The sequence below is a fragment of the Rhinolophus ferrumequinum genome, chromosome 24 (assembly GCF_004115265.2).
Source record: "Rhinolophus ferrumequinum isolate MPI-CBG mRhiFer1 chromosome 24, mRhiFer1_v1.p, whole genome shotgun sequence".
NCBI lineage: Eukaryota > Metazoa > Chordata > Mammalia > Chiroptera > Rhinolophidae > Rhinolophus > Rhinolophus ferrumequinum.
Window position 1 is genome coordinate 2292563 of NC_046307.1, and position 27023 is coordinate 2319585.

General features: G+C 39.0%; 1 protein-coding gene across 4 annotated transcripts; it reads left to right on the forward strand.

The window, feature by feature from the left end:
- Window positions 1-1294: 1294 nt before the first annotated feature.
- Window positions 1295-25730, forward strand: ZNF354C (zinc finger protein 354C). Of its 4 annotated transcripts, none has more exons than XM_033096178.1 (6): window positions 1305-1458; window positions 2335-2408; window positions 2979-3030; window positions 15783-15909; window positions 16364-16459; window positions 20525-25730. In XM_033096178.1, the coding sequence occupies exons 2-6, from the start codon at window positions 2368-2370 to the stop codon at window positions 21919-21921; spliced, it is 1713 nt and encodes a 570-aa protein (XP_032952069.1). In that variant the 5' UTR covers window positions 1305-1458; window positions 2335-2367; the 3' UTR covers window positions 21922-25730. The 4 variants fall into 4 exon arrangements, with proteins under 4 accessions (XP_032952070.1, XP_032952071.1, XP_032952069.1 ...); XM_033096181.1 differs by having other exon boundaries at window positions 1450-1458; window positions 2944-3030; XM_033096179.1 differs by lacking the exon at window positions 2335-2408 and having other exon boundaries at window positions 1295-1458.
- The last annotated feature ends 1293 nt before the right edge of the window (window positions 25731-27023 follow it).

Sequence of the window (27023 nt, forward strand, 5' to 3'; positions counted from 1 at the left end):
CCTTGCCAACACTTGTTATCTTCCATTTTTTTCATAATAGCCATCCTAACAGGTGTGAAGTGGTATCTCACTAAGGTTATGATTTTCATTTCCCTAATGACTAATGACATTGAGCATTTTTTTTATGTGCTTATAGGATATATATATATATATATATATATATATATCTCCCAAGGGTGCCAAAAACGTATACACATGACTTGTATTCATTTGTTATTAGTATATAGTGAGTATTACAATTTTAATAGTTTTTTTTTCCTTTCTTAAAATGTGTATACATTTTTTTGGCACCCTGTGTGTGTCTGTGTGTGTGTGTGTGTGTGTGTGTATTTATCCTGTGCCCTCCAATGTAAAAGAAGTATATATCACTCCATTTTGCTTTTTATCTAATTCTAAAGATTTCCTGCTTTGCTTTCCTCAACCTTAATCTACCAGCAATGGATTTTATATAACCTTCCTTACATTTTCTCCTTTGATTCTAAATGTGTAAAATGAACTGCAAAATTGCCATTCTCTGGAGCATTTTCTCAATTTGTTGAGATTTTTCTTCCACATATGTCCTCAGTTTTTTTGGCTCACATAAACTCATAAATTTTTTCTATAGGTTTGGGCATCCTTTCTTCAACAGAATAAATAATGGAATCTTATACAGCTGTGAAAATGAATGAACTTTGCATGTATCAAGATAGATGAATCTAGGTTCGTGTTGAGCATATTAATCACAGAACATACAGCAGATTGTTTGTATACAGATAAAAAACCTTGCAAAAGTAAACACCTATTGTTTAGGGACACATACATATAGAGTATATCCATCAAGCTAAGCAAGGGAACACTTACCTCAATTTAGAAAAATGAATGGGAGCATTGTGGACAAGGCTTCTATAATTCTGGTCAGGTTCTCTTTTGTAAGCAGAGTGTTGGGTATGTGGGTATTCGTTTTATTTTTAAACTGTACCTATGCATACATTATATTATTTGGCACACATTAAAATACTTAAAAATAATCATAAGCTGGTGGGAGCTAGTTACGCACTGAGCCTCTTAAAGGTGTCTAAATTCAGGTTTTGTTTCTTTCAAATCATATTGCCAGTCCAACAAAACAAGTCTGCCAGCTGATTTGGGCAGCCAGCACTCGGAGACCAGCTGCCTTAATCCTCACATGCACCCTCCCTCGCAAGGCCGCCCCCGCTCGCACAGTAGACGCTAGAGTTCGCGGAGCGAGAGTGCTGACCTCCCGGAAGTTGCCAAGCCGCGGCGCCCTCTGGGAAGTGCGGTCAGGACAGGCCCTGGGCATGCCGGGAGTCGTAGTTCTCGTGGGGTTGCAGGGACCGCTGGCTGCGTTTGGGGGGCTAGTGGTGAGGGTGATGATCCTGGGTCCACTAGGGCGGCCTGCCTAGGGCCGAAAGGCTCCCTTGCCTCTTCGGAGCGTTGGGCGGTGCCAGCGCCTACCTCGGGGTAAGTGGGGAGTGTGTCGGGTGGGATGGGGCCGGGCGTGGGTACCCGGGAGACGCTGCGCGCCGCTGTGTCAGGAGGCCTGTCCGCGCGGCCTGAGCGGCCCTGCTCCGCGGGAGAGGGAGCTGGGCATGCCCGGGACTGCTGTGGGTGGAGGTCTTTTGTGGCCTTTTTTTCTGAGACTTAAGTGAAAGAAATGGTAAAACACAATAGCTAATACCTAAGGAGAACTTACATGTGCCGGACACTAGTCTAGCACCCTTTGATGTATTAAGTCATTTCATCCTCCAGTAACACGTAGGCTGGCTTTACACTGTCCTCATTTTACAGATAAACTGAGGCACAGAGTGGCCAGTTTGTTACATTTAACTGGGGCCTTGGACTCAGACCCGTCCTGCATCTGATGCTTAACCATTCTTATTTCTTTAGGCAGGTCACTACGTTCCCTAGTGCTCAGTCTCTCACATCTGTAAAATGAGGGAGCAATATTTACTTCTAAGAGTCATTGTGAGGATTAAAAATGATCCTTGAGAAGCACTCAGGAATCCTGGTGTGGAGAAGATGTGCATTGTACAGTATCTGGTTACTTGCACAGCAGCTGCCTCACGCTGGCTGAGGTGCGCCAGCCGCGCTTACCAGCCTGACGCCGCCTGCTGAGTTCTGATGCCACGTGCTGGACCCCCAAAGCCCCTGCAAACTCAGGCAGCCAGTGCAGGCAGCTGGGGCCAAGGCCCTTCTCTGACACTTGTTTGGCTGCCCCAGGCACCCCCTTACCTTGCTCTTCCAGTGGGGTTTGTGTAGGAGAGGCTGAGGGTAGCTGTGGCTTTGTGTTGAGGAGGGGCAGCGGAGCGACAGTCTTGCGTGCATCTTGTGTGACAGGGAGTGTTTTCACCGGACAGCCTTGGGTGAGGTATGCTTCGTCAGACGCAGACAGACAGACAGACAGACACAGGGTAAGTTGGCAGGTATTTTCCTCACAGTTCGCTGGGGAGAATACAGCACTCCAAGCATACCACTCCGGGCAATCGCGTGGGTCTGTCATGAGGCAGAGAGGGGGGGCAAATGTGGGCAAGCACCGTTATTGTGGTTTCTTCGGGAAGAAAAGGGCCAGGCAGGGCAAGCAGGCTTAAGATTGACCGGCAGCCTGGGAAGTTCATGTTCTCTGGAACTGCTATAGTGTGTAGCTTAAAACTATCTAAGGACTCCAGACATCTGTGGGTGAGTCACAATTTGCTAATAGACCCTCGGGGGATGTTAAAGCATCAATTTACAGAAATCAGAAGTGTGGATAATCCAGAGAGGAGAAGGGGACTGACAGATTGTCTTAGGGCATCACTGACTTGGTGAGCACACCTTTTTACTTGGTTTGCATCATTTATGTGAAGTGGCCTCGTTGGGACCTGATGGACATTATGGGTGGTTGTAACTTCCTCTGTCTAAGCCATCCTGTGACACCACAGCTCCTCAGGACGCCTTTTTCCTCTCCAGATCCACCTTGACAGCACTCTGCTCTCCCTTGGCAGGAAAACCAAGAAGGACAGAATGGCTGTGGATTTGCTGCCTGCTCAGGTGACAGTAAGTGAAGTTTGTCTTTTTCACGACTTGCCTTCCGGGTTCAGAGGTGGTGGACATGTTTCCATTCTTTGTCCAGGTACTTTTCTTCCCAATTAAAACTATGGAGTATCCAGAGACTTGTAACTTTTCCCCAGCATCCTTGGACTTATTGAGGGGCTGCCGAGGAAGGTACCCCCTCTGTCCCGAGGTCACTTTTAATTCACCCCAGCTCACTTCATGACCAACGATTGAGTCAGCTCTGAACATATGCTTCTGTCTACAATAATAAGTGCTTGGCGCGGAGTGTGGGGAGTTAGCAGTCTTTGTCATCGCAGAGGATATAGTCTCACTGGGGCAGAGACATGGAAGGGCCAGAGGCACATTCAACAAACGTTTGTTGTACAGGACACTATGCAGGCTACTGGGGACACCAAGAGGAAAGATGTTATTAGGTTGATGCAAAAGTGATTGTGGTTTTTGCCCTTATTTTTAACCTTTAAAATCGCAATTAATTTTGCACCAACCTAATATTTCTGTTTTCGAGGACTACATGGTAGTGACCTTAGGAAATGACTAACTGTCTAAGAAGAGGATCCTAGGGCTGGTCCTGAAGGTCAGGAGTGACACTGGTGGGCACCAGGAGGGGTTCAGCCTGGCTCGGACTCTGAGGCTGGCACTGGGGAGGGCAGGGAAGGCTGGGCATTTCCCGGAGATGTGATGCTGAACGTCCTCTTACCTCTCTGACTGATGATGCCTCTGTCTCCTTCTCTGATGCTTTTTCCTCTGCTACTTCATACTACTCTCCTGGGCCCTGTTTTTCTTTCTCTTGCCCCTTTGAGATCTATTTTCATTACTTTAACCCTCACCTTTCTCAAGATCTTTCCCAAAAAAGTGGTGGTGGCCCATAGGTTAAAATGTGTGGGCTCGGGGACTTTTTTCATGAGTTCACATCCAAGCTAGAGATGTGGCATTGGGCAAGTTATTTTATCTCTTTGTGCCTCAGTTCCTCACTTGTAAGTGGGGTTAATAATGTACATACTTCACTGAATCCTTAAAAAAGGACTGCTAATATCTGCATGTTACAGATGAGGAGACTGAGGCACAGAGAAGCAAATAACTCGTTCAGGTTGCACAGCTGGCTTTTGAACCCAGACAAGGCAATCGTAGTTAACATGAAGCATTTAAGTAAAGTGCTTAGAACAGTGTGTGGTATGTAGTAGATCTTAATACATGTCGCTACTATAGTATCAGCAGCAACGTTATGTTAGGCCCGGCCAAGTTTAGTATGTCTCTCCTCAGTAGGCTAGACTTGACTTGGACACTTTAATTACTAGAAGATGGGTGTATTCAGGAAACCAAATGCAGTACAAAGCAGTACCCAGCTTTCACCTGGGCCCTCTGCTCAGGAGTAGGACTCTTCACTGTCTGAGCTTCCCACACCCACAAGCTGCACAGGCTGACTTGGCTTTAGCTAAGGGAAGCTGTAGACAAGTGTGTTTGCAGCTCAGAGCCAGTTTTTGTGGACTGCTAATTCAGTATCTTTTTTGATTATTGAGTCTCTTGGGGACCTGAGGTCACCCAGGCACAGATCTTATTACCCCATTTGAGCAAGTTGAATGGTAGTGTCTAATCTTAACTATTTTCCTCCTTCAGGGTACTGAGAGGCAATTTTCTTTCTGCTCTATGTTAGAAAAATCAAACAGCAAGCAATCATAATTTTTGGAAAAAGTAGGATCTTTGCAGATTTTACAAATATTCCTTATTCTATTCTGTTTCCATGTACGAATATATATTATTTATCTTGTGGGACAGACACATGGAACTTGGGTGTTGATTGCCTAATAATCAATGTGTTTATCACATCTTTTTTTTTTTTTGGCAGTAGGTCAGTACTTGTTTTTAGTGTAGTTACTATTTTTTTAAATAAATAGTTGTGTTTTTTTAGAACAGTTTTAGATATAGAGAAAAATTGCAAAGATAATATCATAGTTACCATATACCCCACATCCAGTTTCTCCTATTATTTACATCTTACATTAGTCTGGTATGTTTGTCATAATTAATGAACCAAATTGAGACATTATTATTATCAAAGTTCATACTTTATTCAGTTTCCTTAGTTTTTATCCAAAGTCCTTTTTTGTGCCGGGATCTCATCCAGGATCCACATTACGTCTAGTCCTGTGTCTCCTTAGGCTGCCCTTGGCTGTGACGGTTTCTCAGACTTGCCTTGTTTTTGATGACCTTCACCATTTTGAGGTCTGCTGTTCAGTTGTTTTGTAGAATGTCCCTCAGTTGGGACTAGTTTGATGTTTTTCTCATGATTAGACTGAGCATATGGGTTTAGGGGAGAAAGACCACAGAGGTGGGGTGCCGTTCTCATCACAGTGTATCCAGGACACGTACTGACGGCCCACATGAACGGTCATCTGGCTGAGATGGTGTTTGTCAGGCTTCTCTGCTCTGTCCACCCAGTATCTTTGGGAGAAGGTCCCTTGGCACAGGGAGTTAGGCTCCGTCCTGAGGGCGGAGTAGTACGGACTCACTTGGAATTACTCTGCATTGGTGACTTGTCTCTTCTTCATTTATTAATTTATTCAGTCACTTACTTCTATCAGTATGGACTCGTGGATATTTATTTTATGCTCTGTGTTATAATACAATAGACTTTGTTTATTTTGTTTCTCGAATTGTTCCAGTTCTGGCCAGTGGGAGCTCTCTCAGCTGGCTGCTGTGTCCTTTGACACCCCCCCCCCCATTACCGTGGGGGTTGGTTTTGGGTTTGTTTTGCCTTTTGAGCACTTCCTTACTTTCTGGTGCCATGAGATGCTCCAGGCTCTTGTCTATATTTCCTGTCCCAGTCCTGGAATCCGCCATCTCTCCAAGGAACCCTGGTTTGTATCTATTGGAGAACGATATTAGAAATCTGGGCATTGGGTCTACTGGTTATTATTGAGGTTTTGTTGCTCCCTGGCCCTCTCAGCTGACAGAACAAGGAAAGATATGCGTGAATGCTGACCCCTGTGTATACACATATCTATAAATATTTCTATATGTAACCATCTGTATCTATTAGGTTGGTGCAAAAGTAATTGTGATTTTTGCAATTATTTTTAACCTTTTAACCCGTAATTACTTTTTTTTAAAAAAATTTTATTGGGGATTATTGGGGAACAGTGTGTTTTCCCAGGACCCATCAGCTCCAAGTTAAGCCATTGTTTTTTGCAATCTAGTTGTGGAGGGCGCAGCTCACTGCACTGGCCCATGTGGGAATCGAACCCGTGACCTGGGTGTTACGAGCACTGTGCTCTAACCGACTGAGCCAACTGGCCGCCCTAAACCGCAATTACTTTTGCACCAACCTATATATTGAGCTAAGAATGAGTTCTTACTGATACTCCAACTCTAACCCATTACCACAGGGATCATTCTAGCCTCCTCCTTGTCTGTAACCTCCCACTCCCACAGTGAGACACCTGGCCCCACCATCAGCTATCCACTGACTTTAATCATTCGATTCCTGTACACATGTACAGTAGTAACTGAATTGTTAACTCACATTTACATGGGGAAACTGCTTATCCACCAGAGTGCATGCTGATGTTGCAGTTCCTTTTGTCGTTTGTCTTACAGACTGTACCCATTTCCAGTTACTTACATCAGCACCTTTTCCACCACCTCTTTCATTAGGTGTGTCTTACATTTATATTATATTTAGATTGTTTTTATCACATTCTGCATTCTATTTGGGATCCTCAAACACCCTAAATGGTTTCTCTAAAAGCTTGCTTACATCAGTTTCACTCTATATTATAAATTTTTATGGGTCTTGAAAGATGCACAGGGTCGTGTATCCACCATTGCATTATCATACAGAATAGTTTCGCCAACCTAAAAATTCCCCTTTGCTTCACCTATTCAAACATTTTCCCCTACCCCACTCCCAGCCCCTGACAACCACAGATCTTTCTACTGTCTCAGCATATCAATTATGCTTCTTTAATGATTGCCCTGCAGTTTTCAATACCGTGTTTCCCCGAAAATAAAACCTATTATTTTTTTACTTAATAGGTTCTTATATAGTATAATATAAGACCGGGTCTTATTAATTTTGGGTCCAAAAGATGCATTAGAGCTGATTGTCCGGTTAGGTCTTATTTTCAGGGAAACATGGTATAAATGTACAACTAATCTAAGTCCACTTTTAAATAACACTATAAATACTACTTCCTGGGTACTGCAGATACCTTAGAGAGAGTTCTCCCAGTTCCTCCCTGCCCTCCCTTATGACATTGCTGTCAGTCATTTCACTCATCACATGCTATAATCACCCAAGTCATTGGTATTATTAAGCAAACAGCTATCTTTCAGATCAGTTAAGAGTAAGGAAAGTAATAGATTTTATTTTATCCTCACTTATTACTTCTCTTTGTATAAATTCAAGTTTTTGACCTATATCATTTTCCTTCTCCCTAAAGAACTTCTTTCACCATTTCCTGCAAGGTAGATGTGCGGGTAATAACTTTTTTGTTTGTCTGAGAAAATCTTTATTTCTCAACCCCTTTGAAGGATAATTTCACTGTATATGAAATTCTGGATTGGTGATTGTTTTCTTTAAACACTTTAAATATTTCACTCTACTCTTACTTATTGGCATGGTTTCTAATGAGAAAATCCACTGTAATTCTTATCCTCATTTCTTTATAGGTAACGTTTTGTTCTCTGTCTTCATTTAAGATTTTCTCCTTGTCTTTGTTATTTTGAATATGATATGCCTAGGTATACATTTTTCAGTAGTTATCCTGCTTGCTATTCTCTGAGCTTCCTGGTCTATGATTTGGAGTCTGTCACTAATTCTGGAAAATTCTCAGCCACTATTATTTCAAATGTTACTTTTGCTCCATTCTCTCTCTTCTTCTGATATTCCAATTATGGTACAATTTTAAATGATTAATTAGTGTATTTTTAACATGGAAGGATATGCATGAAACTTAGGGGTGTGAAACAATAATCATTTATTATTTCTCACAGTTTCTCTGCATTAGGAATGCAGACAGGCAGCAGAAACAACTTATCTCCTCCGTAGGAAGTCTGGGGTCGCAGATGAAAGACTGAAAAGTGAGGATCTAGAATCATCTGAAGTCTCATCCACTTACATGTCTGATAGTTGATGCCAGCTCTTGGCTGAGACCTTCGCTTGGAGGAAACATTGACCCATGATCTCTCTGTGTATCTTGGACTTACAACGTGGTGGCCAGGTTCCAAAGGTGAACATCAAGGGAGCCAGGAGGAAGGTGTATTGTTTTATGACCTCTCCTCAGAAGTCACAAAGCATCACTTCCACTGAATTCCACTGATCATAGCACCTATGATACCCTGCCCAACTCAAGGGAAGGAAACATAGACCTCACTCCTTGGTGGGAGAATTGTCAGTGTCACATTTAGAAGCGCATGTGAGGTGGGAGATACACATCTTGAGAGAGTACAATCTGCACATCTGTCAGAATTAAAAATGCACGCAGACTTTGACCCAATAGTTCCCATCTCCACCAGTTTAGCTTATAAATATGAGTGTATGTGTACCCAGAGATATCTGAGAATGGTCATCACATATGACAGCAAAATACAGATATCATCTAAATACCCATCAGTAAGGGAAATGGTTAAATGAGTTATGACATCTCTACAGTGGCATATATCATGCGTTTATTAAAAAGATAAGGTTTGTATATAAAGATGTGGCAAAATCTGTAAGACACAAGCAAAACAGGATTCAGAATGTTTCCATTACAAAAAATACATGAACTTATATGTGTATTTTCACAAAATATTTCTGGAAAGAAAGAAGAGATACTTGGTACCAGAGATTTATGGGATAGGGCTGCTGGTCTGGGATGGGAGTCAGCGCCTAACGTGTCCCACATGCTCTTTGCCCTCTTCATAGTCTTTAGCATGTGCCTGTTTTCCTTTTGTTTAAACAGTGGTCAAAATAACACATGGATGTGCAATTGGGGATGAATTCTGGAGTATGGTCTTAAAACATGAACAAAACTCATCTGTAATAGGATTTAGTGTGATTTTTTTCCCCTTGTTTTCATTTCTTCCTGATTTTTCTGAAGTGATTTGTTAATTTGTATATTTTTTAAAAGCTAATGAAATTTTAAAAGAAAAAGAATGTCATTTTGCTGGGAGTGTTGTAAGGTGCAGAGAGATTGGACTGAAAGAAAAGACAGAATATGGGATCGCCATGCATGTCCTGCTTACAGCAGCAGGAAGCCTGTTTTAGTTTGTTCAAGGTGCTGTAACAAAACATCACATACTGGGAGCTTAAACAACAGATATTTGTTTTCTCTCAGTCCTAGAGGCTGGAAGTCCAAGGTCAAGGTGTCAGCAGGGTGGTGTCTTCTGAAGTGTCTCTCCTTGGCTTGTAGACGGCCACCTTCCCACTGTGTCCTCACATGGTCTACCCTCTGCATGTGTGTGTCTGTGTCCTGATCTCCTCTTTTTATAAGGACACCAGTCATATTGGTTTAGGGCCCAATCTAAAGTCCTCATTTTAACCTAATTACCTTTTTAAAGACCTTATTTCCAAGTAATGGTTACATTCTGTAGGGCTAGGGATTAGGACTTCCACATATGAATTTGGTGCGGGACATGACTAAGCCCTTTCATCTGGTTCCTACTGAAAGATTGCTCTTCCTTCCATCCCTTCTATTCGTTCAATACAGATATATTGGACACAGTTCCAAGGCTTCTCCCTATAAGGCGGTCTTTCCTGTGGTCTCTGGATTATAGAAGAGGGATGGTCCCTATGCCTGATGAGGGCTTGGCTGAGGCAGGATCTCTGAGCCCATGGCTGGGCTCAGCTCCAAACACCCAGGTCACCTCTTTCAGTCCCAGCAGAACTAAGCAGCTCTTCTCAAGGAGGCCATGGCCCACAGCTAGAAATTAAGCAAATATGGTATTAGAAAACAGCATTTTTTGACTGCCTAATGTCTAAACCACATTCTTTTGTTTGGGGGAATTCCCCGTTTTTTGAGTCCTGGTAGGAAACAGAGCCTACCTCACATTTGAGAAGCTAGAGTTATCAGATACTTGTTTTTCCAGCTTCCTATATATCAGGTACAGGTATGCGACCGGAGCTTGGTCATTCAGTTGTACTTGCCCCAGACTTTGAATCAGGAGTTAGGGATGTGAAGGAACAATGTAGAGTGCACTCTGGTGGTTATGGCAGCAGCAGTAGCATCAAGTTTGTGGAGGAAGGAGGAGGAGCACACAGCAAAAGCATTGTGTAGTGGGCATGGGCATGGTAGTAAGCATACACCATCCACTTTTCCATAATGACAATAGTATTCTCTCAAGTCTGGTTTTCTAGTGTGATCCTGGCTGTGGTCCAGAATTACCCTGGCCTCCCTGGTTTCTGCTCATTTTCCAAGCCTAGTTCTGTGACTTAGTGATCTTGCAGCTACCCCGTCCTTTTTATGTGTAAATAAGCCAAAATCCATTTCTGTGGCTTGAAACCTCAGAAAGTTGACAGATACACTTCATATAAAACCATCTGCTAAAACCCAGATTCTCACGTTGCATCTTTAAAATGCAGCTTAGACTACCAATGTTTCTAAATGGGGTCTGTTTAGCATTTTGGATGGAACAATCTTTCATTGTGCAAGACTGTATTGTGCATTGCTGGATGATTAGAAACCTTGATCCCTTCCCTTAAATGCCAGTAGCACCTCCCTTAGTCATAGAAACAAAAACACCCTCTCACATTTCCAAACAACCTGGGGAGGGAGGAGGATACCACATCCTCAAGAGAACAACAAGTCCAGATGATTGATGTCTTTCAGGTCCGCAGTTCCAGGATTCTGTCATGTTGTTATTTCTTAATATTTCATGAGCTTGCCTAGACTCACTGAGTGTTATGCTTTATATTTAAAAAGTAACACATTTATAGCTTTTGGCAATAGAAGAATAGCTCCTATGAGACCAATTCATCTGTGGATAACAAGTAAACCTGGACAAAATGTAAGAAAAAGTTACCTTTTTTCTTACAAAAAGAAGGCATTGGAGAGAAACCAAAAGCAGACAGATACTGGACAACTGTCTGCATTTGGAAAAAGGGACTATCACAGGGTAAGTATTCTAGTTTTTATGGCTTTTTGCCTGCGGGCAGGCCACAGTCAGCATCAACAGAAGGGTTAAAACTGTAGTCTTACCAGCATGATGAATCACAAGACAGAGTTAGGCACAACCTTAGCATCTGGAGAGTGGGGAAGCTTGGAAAGGAGAGCGCCAGAGAGGGAGCCCCAAATTCTGTGCATAGACTCCCCCCAAATCTCTTGCTGACCCCTGAACCACAGACGCACAAGATAGACTTAAATTGGTCCAAGTAACTGAACAGAGATTTTTTGCTGCTTTCTAAGACAAAAATGACAGAGTTTGAAATTTGAGTACAGCCAAATTAAGTACCTGCTTAAAACAATGAGTACTCTTGAAAGAAACAAGAAAATCCAGAGTCTAAATTGTGTACTATACAACATCTAAGAGAAGATAGACATGTGAAGAAATAAGGAAATGTAACCAGTATTTAAGAAGAAGGCAATCAATCCCCAGATGACACGGATGCTAGAATTAGCAGGCATGTTTTTAAAGCTACTTTAAAAGCTACTTTAAAGCTATTTTAACTTTGTGCAAGGACTTAAGGGAAAATATGCTTGTAATGAATAAACCAATAGGATATCCAAGCAGAGAAATAGAGACTGTGAAAAAATAATAGAAATTCTAGAACTGAAGAATACAATATCTGAAACTTAAAAAAAAAAAAAAATTACTGAATAGGCTTAACTTTTGTAAATGAACATAAAGAAATGTCAGTAAAACTTATAGGTAGGTCAATGGAAATTGTCCTATCTGAAGAACAGGGATTAAAAAAGAGCTTCAGTTATAAATAAAACAATGTTAAAGGTCTAGTATACATGTAATTGGAGTTCAAGGAGAGAAGAGAGAATGTGACAAAATATATTGAAGAAACAATGGCCAAAATTTTCTCAAATTTGGTTAAAAAATCAAATATTTATAGATTTACAGTACTCACTGAAACTCAAGCAGAATAAATACAAATGAAACCACAGCTAGGCACATCACTGACCAGTGCTGTGCCACAGAAATATAGTGTGAACCATGAATGCAATTACATGTGTAATTTAAAACTGTCTAGTAATCACATTAAAAAAGAAACAGAAGCAGATAAGTTAACTTTAATAATACATTTTTTAACCCAGTATATCCAAAATATTATTATTTCAACATGTAATTAATATAAAATTATTATTGAGATATCGCACGTGTGTGTGTGTGTGTGTGTATGTATCTTTTTTCCTAGTAAATCCTCTGGTGTGTATTAGGTTTGTGCAAAAGTAATTGTGGTTTAAAAGGTTAAAAGTAATTGCAAAGACCGCAATTACTTTTCACCAACCTAATATTTTATATACAAGAGCACATGATAATTCAGACTAGCCATATTTCAAGTACTCAGTAGCCATTTGTGGCTAGTGCCTACCATATTGGCAGAAAAATCATAGACAAATCACTAAAAACTAAAGACTTGAAAGCAGACAGAAAAGAGAAAATCACATTACATACAAAGAATGACTATTTGATTGTCCCGTTGGCTCCTCAGCAGAAAAACAGTGGCCAGAAAACAATAGAATGACATATGCTGCAAGAAACAAAAACTGTCAACCCAGAATTCTGTAGTCAAGGAAAATATTCTTCAAGAATGAAGGTGAGAAAAAGACATTTTTCAGATAAAAGAAAATGAAGCTAATTCATTTTCAGCGTGCCTCTACTACAAGATATGCTAAAGGAAGTTCTCCAAGCTAACAGGAAATAATGCCAAATGGGAACTCTAATCTTAGGAAGGAAATGAAGAACAATTGAAATGCTGGTTATCTGGATAAGTATAAAATACTTTTTCCTCTCAGTTTCTTAAAATGCATATAATTATTTAAAGTAAATATGTAATATTGCATTGTGGGATTTGTAATGTAGGTAGATGTAATGTATATGATGGTTGTGGATATAGAATTCATTTATATCTGGACTGGGAAAGCTCTATCTTTGTCTCTGGGGCTGCCTAAAAGACTATTTTTGGACTTCTGGCCAAGGTAAGGGCAGTGGATGTACTATTTAAGATCTAAATACCACTGGCCACCCCCAGCGTCATCTTCTTCACTGATGGTTTGCAGCTGACCTACATGGTTTGACAAGCCTTGCTTGATACATAAAAGACCCCTGCTGAGAATTTCTCCTTTGAGCTCTTTCAAACCAAGATTCCTTACATAGATCCAGACACAGCAGAGTCTGTCTGCATGTGCAGTTAAAGGGATTGTGCATGAATGTCTCTGGGCCGTCAGGTGCTTCCCTGCTCTCTCTTTATCTTGCTGCACTGTAGTTTTCTGTCCGTGCACATACTCGGTGCAGTCTGGTGAGTCCTGTCAACCATCTGAACTGGGAAAGTAGAACAACTGTAGCCTGAGGAGGGGTGGTGGTGGTCCCATATACTTGTCAAGGTTCTTGCATTCTATGTGAAATCATATATTAGCTCTAAAGAAACTATAAAGAACTAAGAATGTACATTATAATTCTCAGAGAAACCACTAAAGATGCAGAGTATAGCTAAAAAGTCAGTATATAAATTAAAATGGAATTTTAAAAAATCAAAACACACACACACACACACACACACACACAGTAAAAAATGTAAGCCTAATGGAAGGGTATAAAATAGTAAGTGAGGCCGGCCCAGTGGCTCAGGCTGTGTGTTCGATTCCAATATGGGCCAGCGGGCTCTCAACCACAAGGTTGCCAGTTCAATTCCTTGAGTCCCGCAACGGTTGGTGGGCTCTGGCCCCTGCAACTAAGATTGAACACGGCACCTTGAGCTGAGCTGCCACTGAGCTCCCGGATGGCTCAGTTGGTTGGAGCGCGTCCTCTCAACCACAGGGTTGCCAGTTCGACTCCCGCAAGGGATGGTGGGCTGAGCCCCCTGCCACTAGCAATGGCAACTGGACCTGGAGCTGAGCTGTGCCCTCCACAACTAAGACTGAAAGGACAACAACTTGACTTGGAAAAAGTCCTGGAAGTACACACTTCCCCAATAAAATTCTGTTCCCCTTCCTCAATAAAAAAATCTTTAAAAAAAAATAGTAAGTGAAAGATTGCTTTTCTGTTCCTCTTCACAAATATCAAAGAATCATATAGATTGTCTTCAGTTTTTTTATCTTGTATTAGTGTCCTATGGCTGCTGTAACAAATTATCACAAACTCATAGCTTAAAACAACAAAAATTTATTCTATTACCCTTCTGGAGGTCAGAAGTCTGAAATCAGTTTCACTAGCTTAAGGTCAAGCTCACAGCAAGGCTGGCTCTGGATGCTCTGAGGGGAAAATCTGTTTAATGGCCTCATTTTCACCTTCTAGTGGCTGCCTGTGGTCTTTGGCTGAGGCCCTTTCAAGAGTCTTCAGAGAGCTTTTCAGTTTCTGCTTCTGTCATCACATTGCCCTCCCCTCTTCTAACTCCAACTCCTTTTGGGTGGGTCCTTCTTGTAAGGACCATTGTGATTACATCGGATCTACCTGGGTAATAATCCAGGATAATCTCCCGATTTCAAAGTCCTTAATTTAAACAGAGCTTCTAAGGCCCTTTGGTCATATATGTAACATTCCCAGGTTCATGACTCAGCCTATCACAACCATGAACTTGTAAGTAATGTTTTGGTGAACATCCTTGAACAGATACCTCTACCCAGTTGTGTGATTATTTCTCGTGGTAGAATCCTAGAAATAGAATTGCAAGGTCAAAATGATATACCTGTTACATTTGGATGATTCTCAACAAAATGTACCCCAGACACATTGTACTGTTTTTCACTCCCTTCAGCTTTTTCCTATAAGAGTTGCTATCTGGACAACCTCTGCTTTTCCACATTTTGGGTTTTAACTGGAGTACTCTTGGAAGAACTTACTTTTTCAACAGTTCCCTCTTGTACCTGTAGTGTCTGGCACAGTCCTTTGTTTTCATTTTATAATTTTCTTAAAATTTTCATAGTCAATGGAAACCCACGTAACAACATGTCTCAGAGATCTCTTGCGCTGAATTCAGACCCGAGGTCCACCACTTTGTAACAGTGCCTTGGGAAGATTACTTAACCTTTCTGAATGATGTCTTCATCTGGAAAATGATTTAATCATAGTATCTGTCTCATAGGATTTCTATGAAATTTAGATACTGTATGCAAAGTTCCTATCATAGTCCTTAACATGCAAGTATTCAATAAATATTAACTGGTATTCTTTTTATTATGTCTCAGATTCCTTTGTTTCTGTTTTGCTGATGGTACTTTCCCCAGTTTTCCGGCATTGCTCTAGATGCATTCTGAAATTTTTCTTTATTTGAATTTGGATTTTGAGCGGGAGGGAGGAGTATGTTTTGTGTTTCGTTACTTTGACCGACCCTGGACTGAACTTCCCTTTTGCCAGGGACTTTGCCATTTCCCCAGCAGGTGGTGTGTGTCTTTGTTCCCACTGAGTACTCACTAAATATTTGTTTAACAAATGGTGTGTGGTTCAAAAAATAACACAGTTGACTTGAAAACTTAGAGTCCTGAGACATTTTCAAAACTGGTTGCTACCCATCCCAGTGTCACCTTCTTACCAAGTCTTTCAGTGGAGAAGATGGCCCTGGATGAACAGGGATGGGTTTGCCGTTACAGGAGTCTGTGACGTTCGGGGATGTGGCCGTGCTCTTCAGCCAGGACGAGTGGCTATGCCTGGACCCTGCGCAGAGAGCCTTGTACCGAGAGGTGATGCTGGAGAACTACAGCTCCCTGGTGTCTCTGGGTGAGGAGGTTTGCCTCTAATGAAGAATCTGTGGAAACCTTAGACCTCCCTCTTTGGGTTTCAACATCTGCAGGTTTCCACCCCATTGAGCCCTTGGGAAAGCACTAATCTGTAGAGTTGACAGTGTACGTTTTTATTGTAATGCCCTTCATGCTATTCTTTTCTCCTTCCTATGCTTTCCTCCCATCCCACCTCCCGATCACAGTTTCCTCCCTCTCCAGTGAGTAGATCGCAGTTTAGATTCTGAGAAACATAGAGGACTCCCATCTTAAAGGCCATGTCGCAGGGCCCTATGTTGTTCTGGAACCGAGATCCAGCTTCTGATGCATCCCCTGAGAGCCCAGACCCCAGAAGTGCCTGTGCTGCCTTCTCTGCTCCATGGCTTCTGGTGTGTGAGTTCAGGGATTACTCTTCAGGCCATTTGTTCAAACTTCGTTTCCTTCCTCATGAGCAGGGATTCCATTTGCAATGCCAAAGGTGATCTGTCAGTTGCAAGAAGGAAAAGATCCCTGCATGGTGGAAAGAGAGCGTCCTCAAGACACCTGTCTGGGTGAGTGAGTGACTGCGAAATGGCACAGGGTATCCTTAGCCGTGGGCAGGTCATGAGGGAGCTGTGCCTTGGAAACACCTGGAAATACTGAGCCTCCCTGACGTGCTGAGGGCCGCCTGACAGAAGCCTCCTTGGTTGTAAGGGTTTTCTCTGCACCAAAAGGTCCTGGTCATGACATCCTTCTCACACACTCCCTGCGTCCTCTGCCCCTTTCCTTTTCTTGTGGCCGCACTCACTTTACTATGCTCTTCATGGTTTTGTTTTTGTTTTTTGTTTTTTGGCCTCTTGCTCTTTATGTGTTTTTTTTTCCATCTGCATTTACACAGGTTCATGTCTGACAGATTTTAAATACTTCACACCTCTGCCATATTTTGAGTTCTTTAATTTTTTTCCATTTCTGTCACCAACTACATATTTCAAAGTATGATCATTGGCTCTGATTTCTTAGCTCCGTGTTTCTCTTTTGTCTCCCTGGAGCCTGGGGGATCATCACTCAGTGTTACATTTAACCTGCTTAAAGTAACCACTGCAGCCTGTCGAGTTCAAGGGTCAGCAGACTTTTTCTGTAAAAGACCAGATAGCAGATATTTTGGCTTTGGGGCCCCATGGTCTCTGTTCCAACCATTTAAATTGAACTCTGCTATGGTGGAGTCAAAGCAGCCAGAGACACTACTAAAGGAACAGGTGTGCTGTGTGCTACTAGAACTTGCCAGCAACAGCTGGCAGCTGCATTTGGCCCAGAGAACTGCCAACTGCTCTTCTAGCCCAGTCTAATCTGGTTGGCCTTTATCATAAAACTGTGGGTTGTTAGAGTTGAAGGATCGTTTAAAAGTGATCCCATTTAGATACCACCGTTTATATCTGAAGAAACAGAGCATCTGAGATTTTAAAATACTTTGATCACAGAGCTAGAAAGCTGAAATGCAGTGAGATAAACCTGTATCTCCAGTGTCATTTCTGTTCACCAAAAATGACACTGCTTGTATCTTTGTGGTTTGACCTTAAATCTATGACTCTTGCCTTCATTGACATTTTTTTTTTTTGCTCATTCTCTGCAAATACTTTTTATCTTAATTAAAATGCAAGTTTCTCCAAAGAGTTAGTACGCAGTATAGTATAGCACTTAAGATTGTGGATTTAATTTAGACATTCCTAATTTCAGTTTACCAATACCACTATTAACCACTAATACCACTACTAACAAGTCTTGAGAGCTGTGGGAACGTTACCTTCTCTCTCTGAGCCTTGTTTTTTTCAACATTACTTTCCTTGTCACCAGCAGAATGATTTTTTTGAAACTCGGGTGTTAATCGTAGATCTTAAGAGGCTTTACTGTTTTCCCATTATCCATGGAATAAAGTAAAATTCCTTATGTGACATTAAACCTACTTCATAGCCTGTCTCCATGTTCCTACTTAGTCTCATCACTGTCCACTTCCACTTCAACTCCGTGTTCTGGGCAAGCCTGCACGCTCGTTAGCGTCTGTGTGTGATTCTTTCAGCTTGAATTTCCTTTTCCATCTTTTCCACTGGGAAACTACTTATCCTTCAAAATCCATCAGTCTGTCTAAAATGCCACCCTTTATATATAGGTTTTCCTTGTCTTTCCTTCTTCCCAATCAGCATTAATTTTCAATAATTTGCGTTGATATAGCACTTTCTACGTACCTTGAACATATCCATTACAGTACCTATCATAATGAATTACGGTTATTTTGTTATTACTTATTTTCCTATTTGCACATATTTAAGGGAGAGACCAGGTCTTTGAATTCTGGATTCTGTGCCTCTGGCATCTAAAGTATTACATTTAGTTAATCTTTTTTTAATTTCATTGAATTGCCTCTGTGATTAGCTCAGTGCCAGTGAGGCTCAAACTCAGGTGCTGAGTCCATTGTTGCAGCCACCTCATCATTCAGATTCCAGTCCGTCCTTCCTCCAATCCAAGCTGCCTGCTAAAAGTGACCATTATTTTCTTACCATTATCTATCTGAAATCTTACACCACATTCTGTTATCTCTATTATTATTCTAAATACCTCTGCCAGTGGTCCTCTGGGTTTGCCCTTAGCCTGCGTAACTACATTTTAAACTAATTCCAAGCTGGATTTCCTTCTTAACCAATAAGTCTCCCCTAAAGAGGTGTATCTCCTCAAAGATGACTTTGATTGGGCCTTCTTTGTGACTCACAGAACTCTCTTCTTCTATTGAAATCCATCCTGTCTTTATTGTCCAACTTCTTTCATAAAACCATTCTTTACTAATAGAATTCATATTTGTATCTTCATTCTCTGAACTTCACATGTGTGTTTATACAGTTGAGGCTTCTCACATCATGGGGAAATGAACTATTACAGTTTGGTTATTTATTTTATATTCTCATTGCTAATTATTCAGTATTCAATAAATGTGATTGAGTCTCAGGAGTCCAGTATGAGAGGAGACAATCTCCCTTCATAATAATTTTTCCAACTTACTCAGCTATTCATAATTATTTTTTTACTTAAGACATTTTGATTGTATACTGGTCTTGTGCGCAATAGGAATTAACAAAAATTCAAAAGACATATCCATTGTTCTCCTTGAAAAAATACTTGAATTATTTTTACAAACTTTATGTATGTAAGTTAAGTGATAGAATGTGTAAGTAAAATATGGTTTGATATTCTAAGAAAGAGTGAAAGTCTTCAATAATTGTTTCTGTAGAAAAATGGGATCAGAATAGTAGGGTGAGTTTATGGATGGTCAGGGAAGGCCACACTGGCACAGGGTTAAAGGAGAGAAGGGACCCTGGTCAGTCCTTGAAAATCCAAATGCTAGATTTCCCAAAGACGTCATTGACTAAAACAAATCTGTATTTTTATACAGATTTATAGCCTGTATTTCATGTTCCTCTTATGATTTAATTTCAATTTAAATTGGATGCATTTTTAAGCATACATAATTGAATTATGTTTTATATAATTTGTATAGTTTATTTAAGTACATACAATTACTTTATTATAATGATCTGCTTTTAATCTATTTTCAATCATGGATTGATTAAAGAAAGCCAGGTTTTAATGGAGAGCTCCTCAGAATCAGCTGAAGCTAAATCTTTTCACTTAGAGTCAGATCTGAGCTTAGGGCTTGGGTGTATTTCAGAACTTCAGGACATATTGATTTCTCATCTCTTGCAGACTTTCATTAGTCTCAAAAGATTCCACAAAGAGAGTTCAGTCTTCTGGTTGCCGCTTATCAGGAGAAATGAGTATGTCTATTTCTCTTAATGATCAAATAGAAAGGGGAAACGTGGTGGTAGGATAGCATGAAAAATTGTTAGTCCTCCAGTCATAAAAGATAGACATGTACATGGCTGATTTACGTCATATTTTTTTCTTCTTTATAATTTGTATCTTGAACTTAGATCAGATATCATCAACACAGTCACACTTCAGGGCTGTTGTAAGTTTTAAAACTTGAGCTTCCTCTTTTTAATAGACTGCTCTTCCTTTTACAGACTATGGTATGAAATCATATTCATGTACAAAATCACAAAACTTAAGAAAAACTTGCAAATATTTTATATATTTGTATATAAAGTATATATAAACTTGAGTATAAAGTTTCAGTGAGAGCATGGAGAAAAAAATGTAATACAAGCAATGTGTGAGTAGACAGAAGAAAGTAAACAGAAGTTACTTGCCTCATTGCCTAGCATTCTCAGAGTACGAAATAAAGATAAACTGGAGTAACCCATAGTATTCAATTTGAGCTTGTCAGCTGACATTTTTCTGTATCCTTGTACCTCCTGCTTAACCAGTTCTTCTGTGTTTATCTTTATTTCTCTCAATCACGGTCTCTTCATTTTCAGTGTTAATTTGGCTAATGGATCCTCCCATATCACTCCTTAACCTATTTATCTCTCTGTCCATTCCAGCCTGTTTTTCTCCAGATTCAAGTCTATATTTGAGGTCAGATGGTATCAAACCTCTTTTATATGTATTATTGCCAATTTTAGTGACCCACTTGATGCATGTTTGCCTTTTCCAGCAGAGGAGGCCTTAATTCTTCTGATTCATTCCAGATTTCAAGACTTGGCCTGAAATAGAGGCATTGCCTCCCAGACAGGACATTTTTATAGAAGAAACATCTCAGGGAATAAGAAAGAAAAAATGCGCCAAGTTTGGTCATTGGGGCATCAAGTTTGGAGAAGCTTTGGAATTTGAGAGGAGAACAGAACAAGGACAACAAAAGAAACCTTTTAGGCAAACAGTCACCTCACATAGGAAAACCATCTGTGGTGATGGAAACCATGTAAGTCTTGAATTAGGGAAAGGCTTATTTATAAATACAATTCTTGTTACACAACAGAGTGTTCCTATAGAAAGGATACCCAATATATATTATACTTTTGGCAATGATTTTAAACAGGATTTTGATCTAGTGAAATGCTTCCAAATTTATCCAGGAGAAAAAGCTCATATTTGTAATGAATGTGGGAAAAGCTTCAGTCAGAATCTTCATCTTATTGAACACCAGAGAGTCCATACTGGTGAAAAACCCTACAAATGTAATGAGTGTGGGAAATCCTTCACCCATAGATCATCTCTTCTTGCCCACCAGAGAATTCATACTGGAGAGAAACCTTACAAATGTAATGAATGTGAAAAAGCATTTAGCAGCAGTTCAACTCTCACGAAACATCTGAGAGTGCATACCGGAGAAAAACCCTATCAATGTAAGGAATGTGGTAAAGCCTTTAGCCAGTGTTCAACCCTCACTGTACATCAGAGAATTCATACTGGAGAGAAACTCTATAAATGTGGTGAGTGTGAGAAGGCCTTCAATTGTAGAGCAAAACTTCATAGACATCAAAGAATCCATACAGGTGAGAAACCCTATAAATGTAGTGACTGTGGGAAAGGTTACAGCCAGCTTACGTCCCTGGCTGAACATCAGAGGCTTCATACTGGAGAACAACTGTGTAAATGCTTGGAATGTGGGAGAACTTTCACACGCATCTCAACTCTTATTGAACATCAGCGAATTCACACTGGACAGAAACCCTACCAATGTAATGAATGTGGGAAAACCTTCAACCAGTATTCGTCCTTTAATGAACATCGGAAAATTCATACTGGGGAAAAACTTTATACGTGTGGAGAATGTGGGAAAGCCTTTGGGTGCAAATCCAACCTTTATAGACATCAAAGAATTCATACTGGGGAGAAACCCTATCAGTGTAATCAGTGTGGAAAATCTTTCAGCCAATATTCATTCCTAACTGAACATGAGAGAATCCATACTGGAGAGAAACTCTACAAGTGTATGGAATGTGGGAAGGCTTACAGTTACAGATCAAACCTTTGTAGACACAAAAAAGTTCACAATAGAGAAAAACTCTATAAATGGAAGGAATATGGGATCAGAGATTTCTTAGAGGAGATAAGCCCTGTGAGGTTTAATTTGTCTCTCAAATAATTCAAGGTTTCTCTTTGGAGAATAATCAGGAGACTAATAAATAAGGCACAGACTCCATATAACTTCATTTTTACTTCTCCTGGAGAAAATATGCTCGTTACTACTAAGTAGTAGTAAGATTTGTCAACGAAAACATGAAGAGTGCTGACTTGTCAAATTTTATAAGAACCATTAAATTCTAAGGTTTATAAAAAATTTCATAGAAAAATGTAAAAGCCTAACTTTTTTAAAAAAACATGAAAATAATGGAATGTAATTTTCTTTCTTTCATTAGACTTTATTCACTTTCTAAGAGTAAGTTTCAATATGAACTTTCTGTTAAAAACAGTCATTGAATTATTAATGTGGGACCTCATTTTCTAAAATGGCCGGGAGACATAGGACATGCTTTTTTTTTTTTTTTCAAAAAGAAGCTAAAGATAAAAAGAATTCTTTGAATTCAAATTTTCACTTGGAAATAAGCTCACTTTTTATGAACTATCTCACCAGCAAGCTATATATATGTAAATATACATATATACACATGCCCATGTACATGTGTGCATATGTATATATACACACAGTTTTGGAATATAAATATATTTTTTCCAAAAGTGTTTACTGATTAAAAAATGTGGTTTTATTAATTCAGAATTTGGTTTTGAAAATTCAAATTTTGCCTAAATGGAGTCTCTTCCATTTTCTGTTCTACATTATTTCTTAATTTGATATGATTCTACATTACTGAATAGAGTCTTATTACAGTACTGTAGAAGTTGGAATAAACTGGAGCAAGTGTGGAGACTGTCATGCAAATACTCTCATCAGTTGCAAAGGTATGTATTTGCAGTATTTGACTGTACATCTGGTAACTCGTTAGAGCTTACCAGGAGAGCTTTTAATTGTTTATACCCTTTCATTTTACTAAGGAAATAATTAAGCTTATTGAGCAGAGTCAAGGCTAGACTCTAGGTCTTCAGGTCTGGTTTTCTGTGACAACCTCAATTCCCAAGAGTACTTTTTGTTTTGTAAACTGCTGAGGCACAATTGCAGTAATTTACTCAGTTTTATTTTTAGGTTTGACAGATTCCACCTCACTTTAATCTTAGTAATTGACTTACAATCATGTTCTTCTATTTTCTTCTAATTATACCTGCTTTTATCATAAATCCTCAAACCCAGCTGAGGTACAGATGGTGAAATTGTTTTGGGGGGTTTCACATACAAGATTATCTTTTTGTTTGTTTTTGTTGCACATGTTTCAGGAATTCTTTTGTGTTACATGATATGTGATTATTTTATTAAACATCCTAGTCATCAATTTAAGTTAGTTATCCAAACATTTTCCATGTTTTTAAGAAAGTTTTCACTTTCCTAAGAAAGTTTTCCCTGGGCCTACTTCCTCCAATTTTATATTTCATTTTTCACAATTGGTATCATTTAAAAAATTGTTTTAATAAAATTAGCTAGAACATTCTATCTGAGAAAGATTTTAGAATTAAACTGAAGCATTTAGCATAGTATATCTCTTGACTTGTCTTAGCTCATTAGAAAATATCTTTATATATATTTAAGTATATTTGGAAGGAAAATGAGGCTTTTAAACAGACCTCAATATTTAACATTGTACAGAGTCCTTTGCAAGATATTGTAGATAAAAACATGTTTGGTTATCCAATAGTAGTGACCACGCTTAATACCCAGATTTTGGTTTCTAAATGCCATTCTCCACCTGGAGTAATGGCTGATTCCATATTTGGAGCAGGGAAAGTGTAAGGTATGCCTGTAATACCTTTTTGTGAAACAAAAAAGAACACTCAAAACTAACAGGATAATATCAGAAGAACACAGGAGCTAACTTGATGAGCATCCCATGGATGAAATTTAGGACAATTTCAACACCAAAAAGAATAATCACTGTAATTAGTTATAATACATACAAACAAGCCCATAATGAAAAAAAAATAGAGACGGGAAATCTCTTTATAAACTTATTTGAAGAATGCCATATTTTAACTGTACATGTAGTGACGGATTTAGAAAAATCACCATTTTCCAGCCCTTAATGTAATTAAGTCAGGCACATTCAACTGTTAGACAAAAAAAAAATTAAAAAATTAAGGAACATTATTTACATGGTGTCAAAAGATCACAGATGCCAACTGCAAAGGAAAGATGTGCCTTTATAACAGATACCTGGCTGGCAAACTGAGTTTCACAGCTGGTGGGACAACCTGACATTATGTGACTCCTGATGCACACATGATCTTCTGTGATATATTCTTGCCAAAAATGTTTAATGAAAATCTAATTAAATCTTTTATCCAAACTTGTTTTCAAGAAATACAAAGAATAAAGGAACAAGTTGAATCACACAGTGAGGAAATAGACTAGCCCAGAGTTTGAAACACTGTACAAGAACAACTGGTCTGGACTTTTCAAAAAGCCAATGTAATAAAACAAAAAGCAGACTCTTCTAGATTAAGACACTCAAGAGACATAACCAAATGCAAAGTTTGACCTTTAATTGGCTTCTGATTCAGAAAAATTAAAACAACTATAAAGGACATTTGGGGGGACACTTGAGGGAAATATGAGGATGGAATGAGTGTTAGATAACATGGTATGTTCAATTTTCCCAGAAGTGATAGTTATTTAGGTATATAGTACAATGCCCTTATTCTTAGGAGATGCATGCAAAAGTTTTCAGTTTTAGAAGTCATGATGTTTGCAGCATATTTTCATATAAATATGTAAAAAATTTGTCATTGAATCTTTTTTGAGGATGTAGAGATGTTCATTGATCATCCTTTACACTTTTTCTGTATGTTTAAAATTTTAATAAAATATTGAGGCAAAATATGGTTGGATAAAGTGGTGAATATGAATCTTCCCATCAGAAATCTTCCTCTATACTCATAAGTTTCTTGTCTAAGAGTTTATCCTCTAGGGATGTTGGGTTGGTTCTGGTTCCACTTTAAATGGAATGAGCACACACCATCTTATCTCTCCCACTGAATATAATTAAAAACCCTGGAGAGGAAGCATGGAGCATCTGTTTGAGGACCCTGAAAAGTAATGGTAGCAAGCCGATTTGGGAAGAAAACCAGAATTTGAAGTAAGACCAACCGGGTACTCTCAGATGTTCCTGTGGTGAGGACAGTGGTGGTTGAGCAGGCATCAAAACCTCTGAGAAGGGAGCCCTTATCTCTAGCCAGAGGAACTGTGGGACAAAAAGTTGGGAACATCCCCATTTCTTCTATCACTGTCTTCCTACTACTTGGACCTATAGGTAGAAATATCCATGAAGTGTGTAAACAGAGAGAACTTAAAGTCTTCGATTTTTAACCAGAAGACCAGGAAAAGGAAGTAGCTCTCAGAAGGTGGAATATTTCAGGGTGGTGACAGAGGAAAGGAAGCAATCTCATGGTTGTGTATATAATCCTAGACTCACCCCTGATGTGGACCCAGAGTCTCATAATATCCAAAATGGTCAGGTTATAGTGCAGAATTACACAAAGTATAAAAATCAGAAAAATGTCAACAATAAGGAAAAAGATAACAGACACTATTCCAAGATGACACATGTTGGAATTATGAGGTTGGTGTTACAACAGTGTTTCAAAAGTGTGATCATTCTTGAATGGAAACTTCAAAATTCTCAGCAGGAAAATAAATAATACATAGAAAGGAACCAAATGGACATTTTAGAACTGAAAAATACAGTAACAAAATTTATCAAAAAATCATTGGAAGGACTCAGTAGCAGAATAGAGATGGCAGAGGGAAGAGTAAACTTGCAGATTAATACAAATCCAAATTGAATAAGAAAGAGAAAAAAATGCATAATCATATCAATTGATGCAGAAAAACATTTGACATAATTAAATATTCATTATAAAAACTCAAAAAATTAGAAATAAAAGAAATTAATCTAATAAAGGGCATCTACCAAAAACTCACAATGAACATAATGCTTGATGATGATCAACTGAATGATGTTAAGATCAGGAACAAGTCATGATGTTCACTCTCAACACTCCAATTCAACCTCGTACTGGAAGTCCTTGCTAATGCAATCAGGCAAAAAGGAAAAAAAGAAAAAGAAAAAAGAAACAAAAGGCATTCAGTTTATAAAGGAAGAAATAAAATGTTTTGTATTAAAAAATGACATGATTGTTCTCTTAGAAAATCCCAAGGAATCAACAAAAAAAGCTCTTAGAATTAATGAGTTTTGTAAGGTCACAAGGCATTTGGTTAACATGCAAAAATTAACTTATGTACTAGCAATGAACAATTAGAAAATGAACTTGAACAAAATATTCTATTTGCAATAACTCCAAAAGGAAAAAAAAAGAGGAAAGAAATATATAGATCTAAAGCTAACAAACGTGAAAGATCTCTGTGCTGAAAATGGCAAATTGATGAATGACATCAAAGAAGACCTAAATAAATTGAGAGACATACCATGTTTATGGATTGGAAGATAATATATTTAAGATGTCAATTCTCATCCAGGTAATCTACTGATTTAACACAATTCCAATAAAAATTTCATTAGGATTTTTTTGTAGATATAGACAAGCTGATTCTAAAATTTATATGGAAAGGCAAAGGAAGTAGAATGGCCAAAACAATTTTGAAAAAGCATAATAAAGTTGAAGGACTCAAACTACTCATCTTTAAGTCTTACTAAAAAGCTACAGTTAATAAAGACAGTGATATTGGTGAAGGAATAGACATAGATTAATAGAACATAAAGAGTCCAGAAATAGCCTGGTGGTATTAAAATTATTTCCTAAAATTCTTTGATAGGCTTCTCTCCAATAATGGAAATTAATACCCTGTAATGACAAGTGGGGAAAAGAAGGAGGAGGGACACAAGCTAGAATGGAGCTAATGAATTTATTTAGCAATATCTAATCAATTTATTTAGCAATATGCGATAGCAAAAAAAACAACAAAAAAAAAAACAGGCAATTAATAGAATGTGCTAATGACAGGAAGTAAAGGTGGTGAAGACTAAACTATATATACACTGATAACAATGTCATGTCAAAGGAGTACACATACATATAAGTTTAAGAGATCCCAAAATATGTTTACTATTGATCAAAAATCAC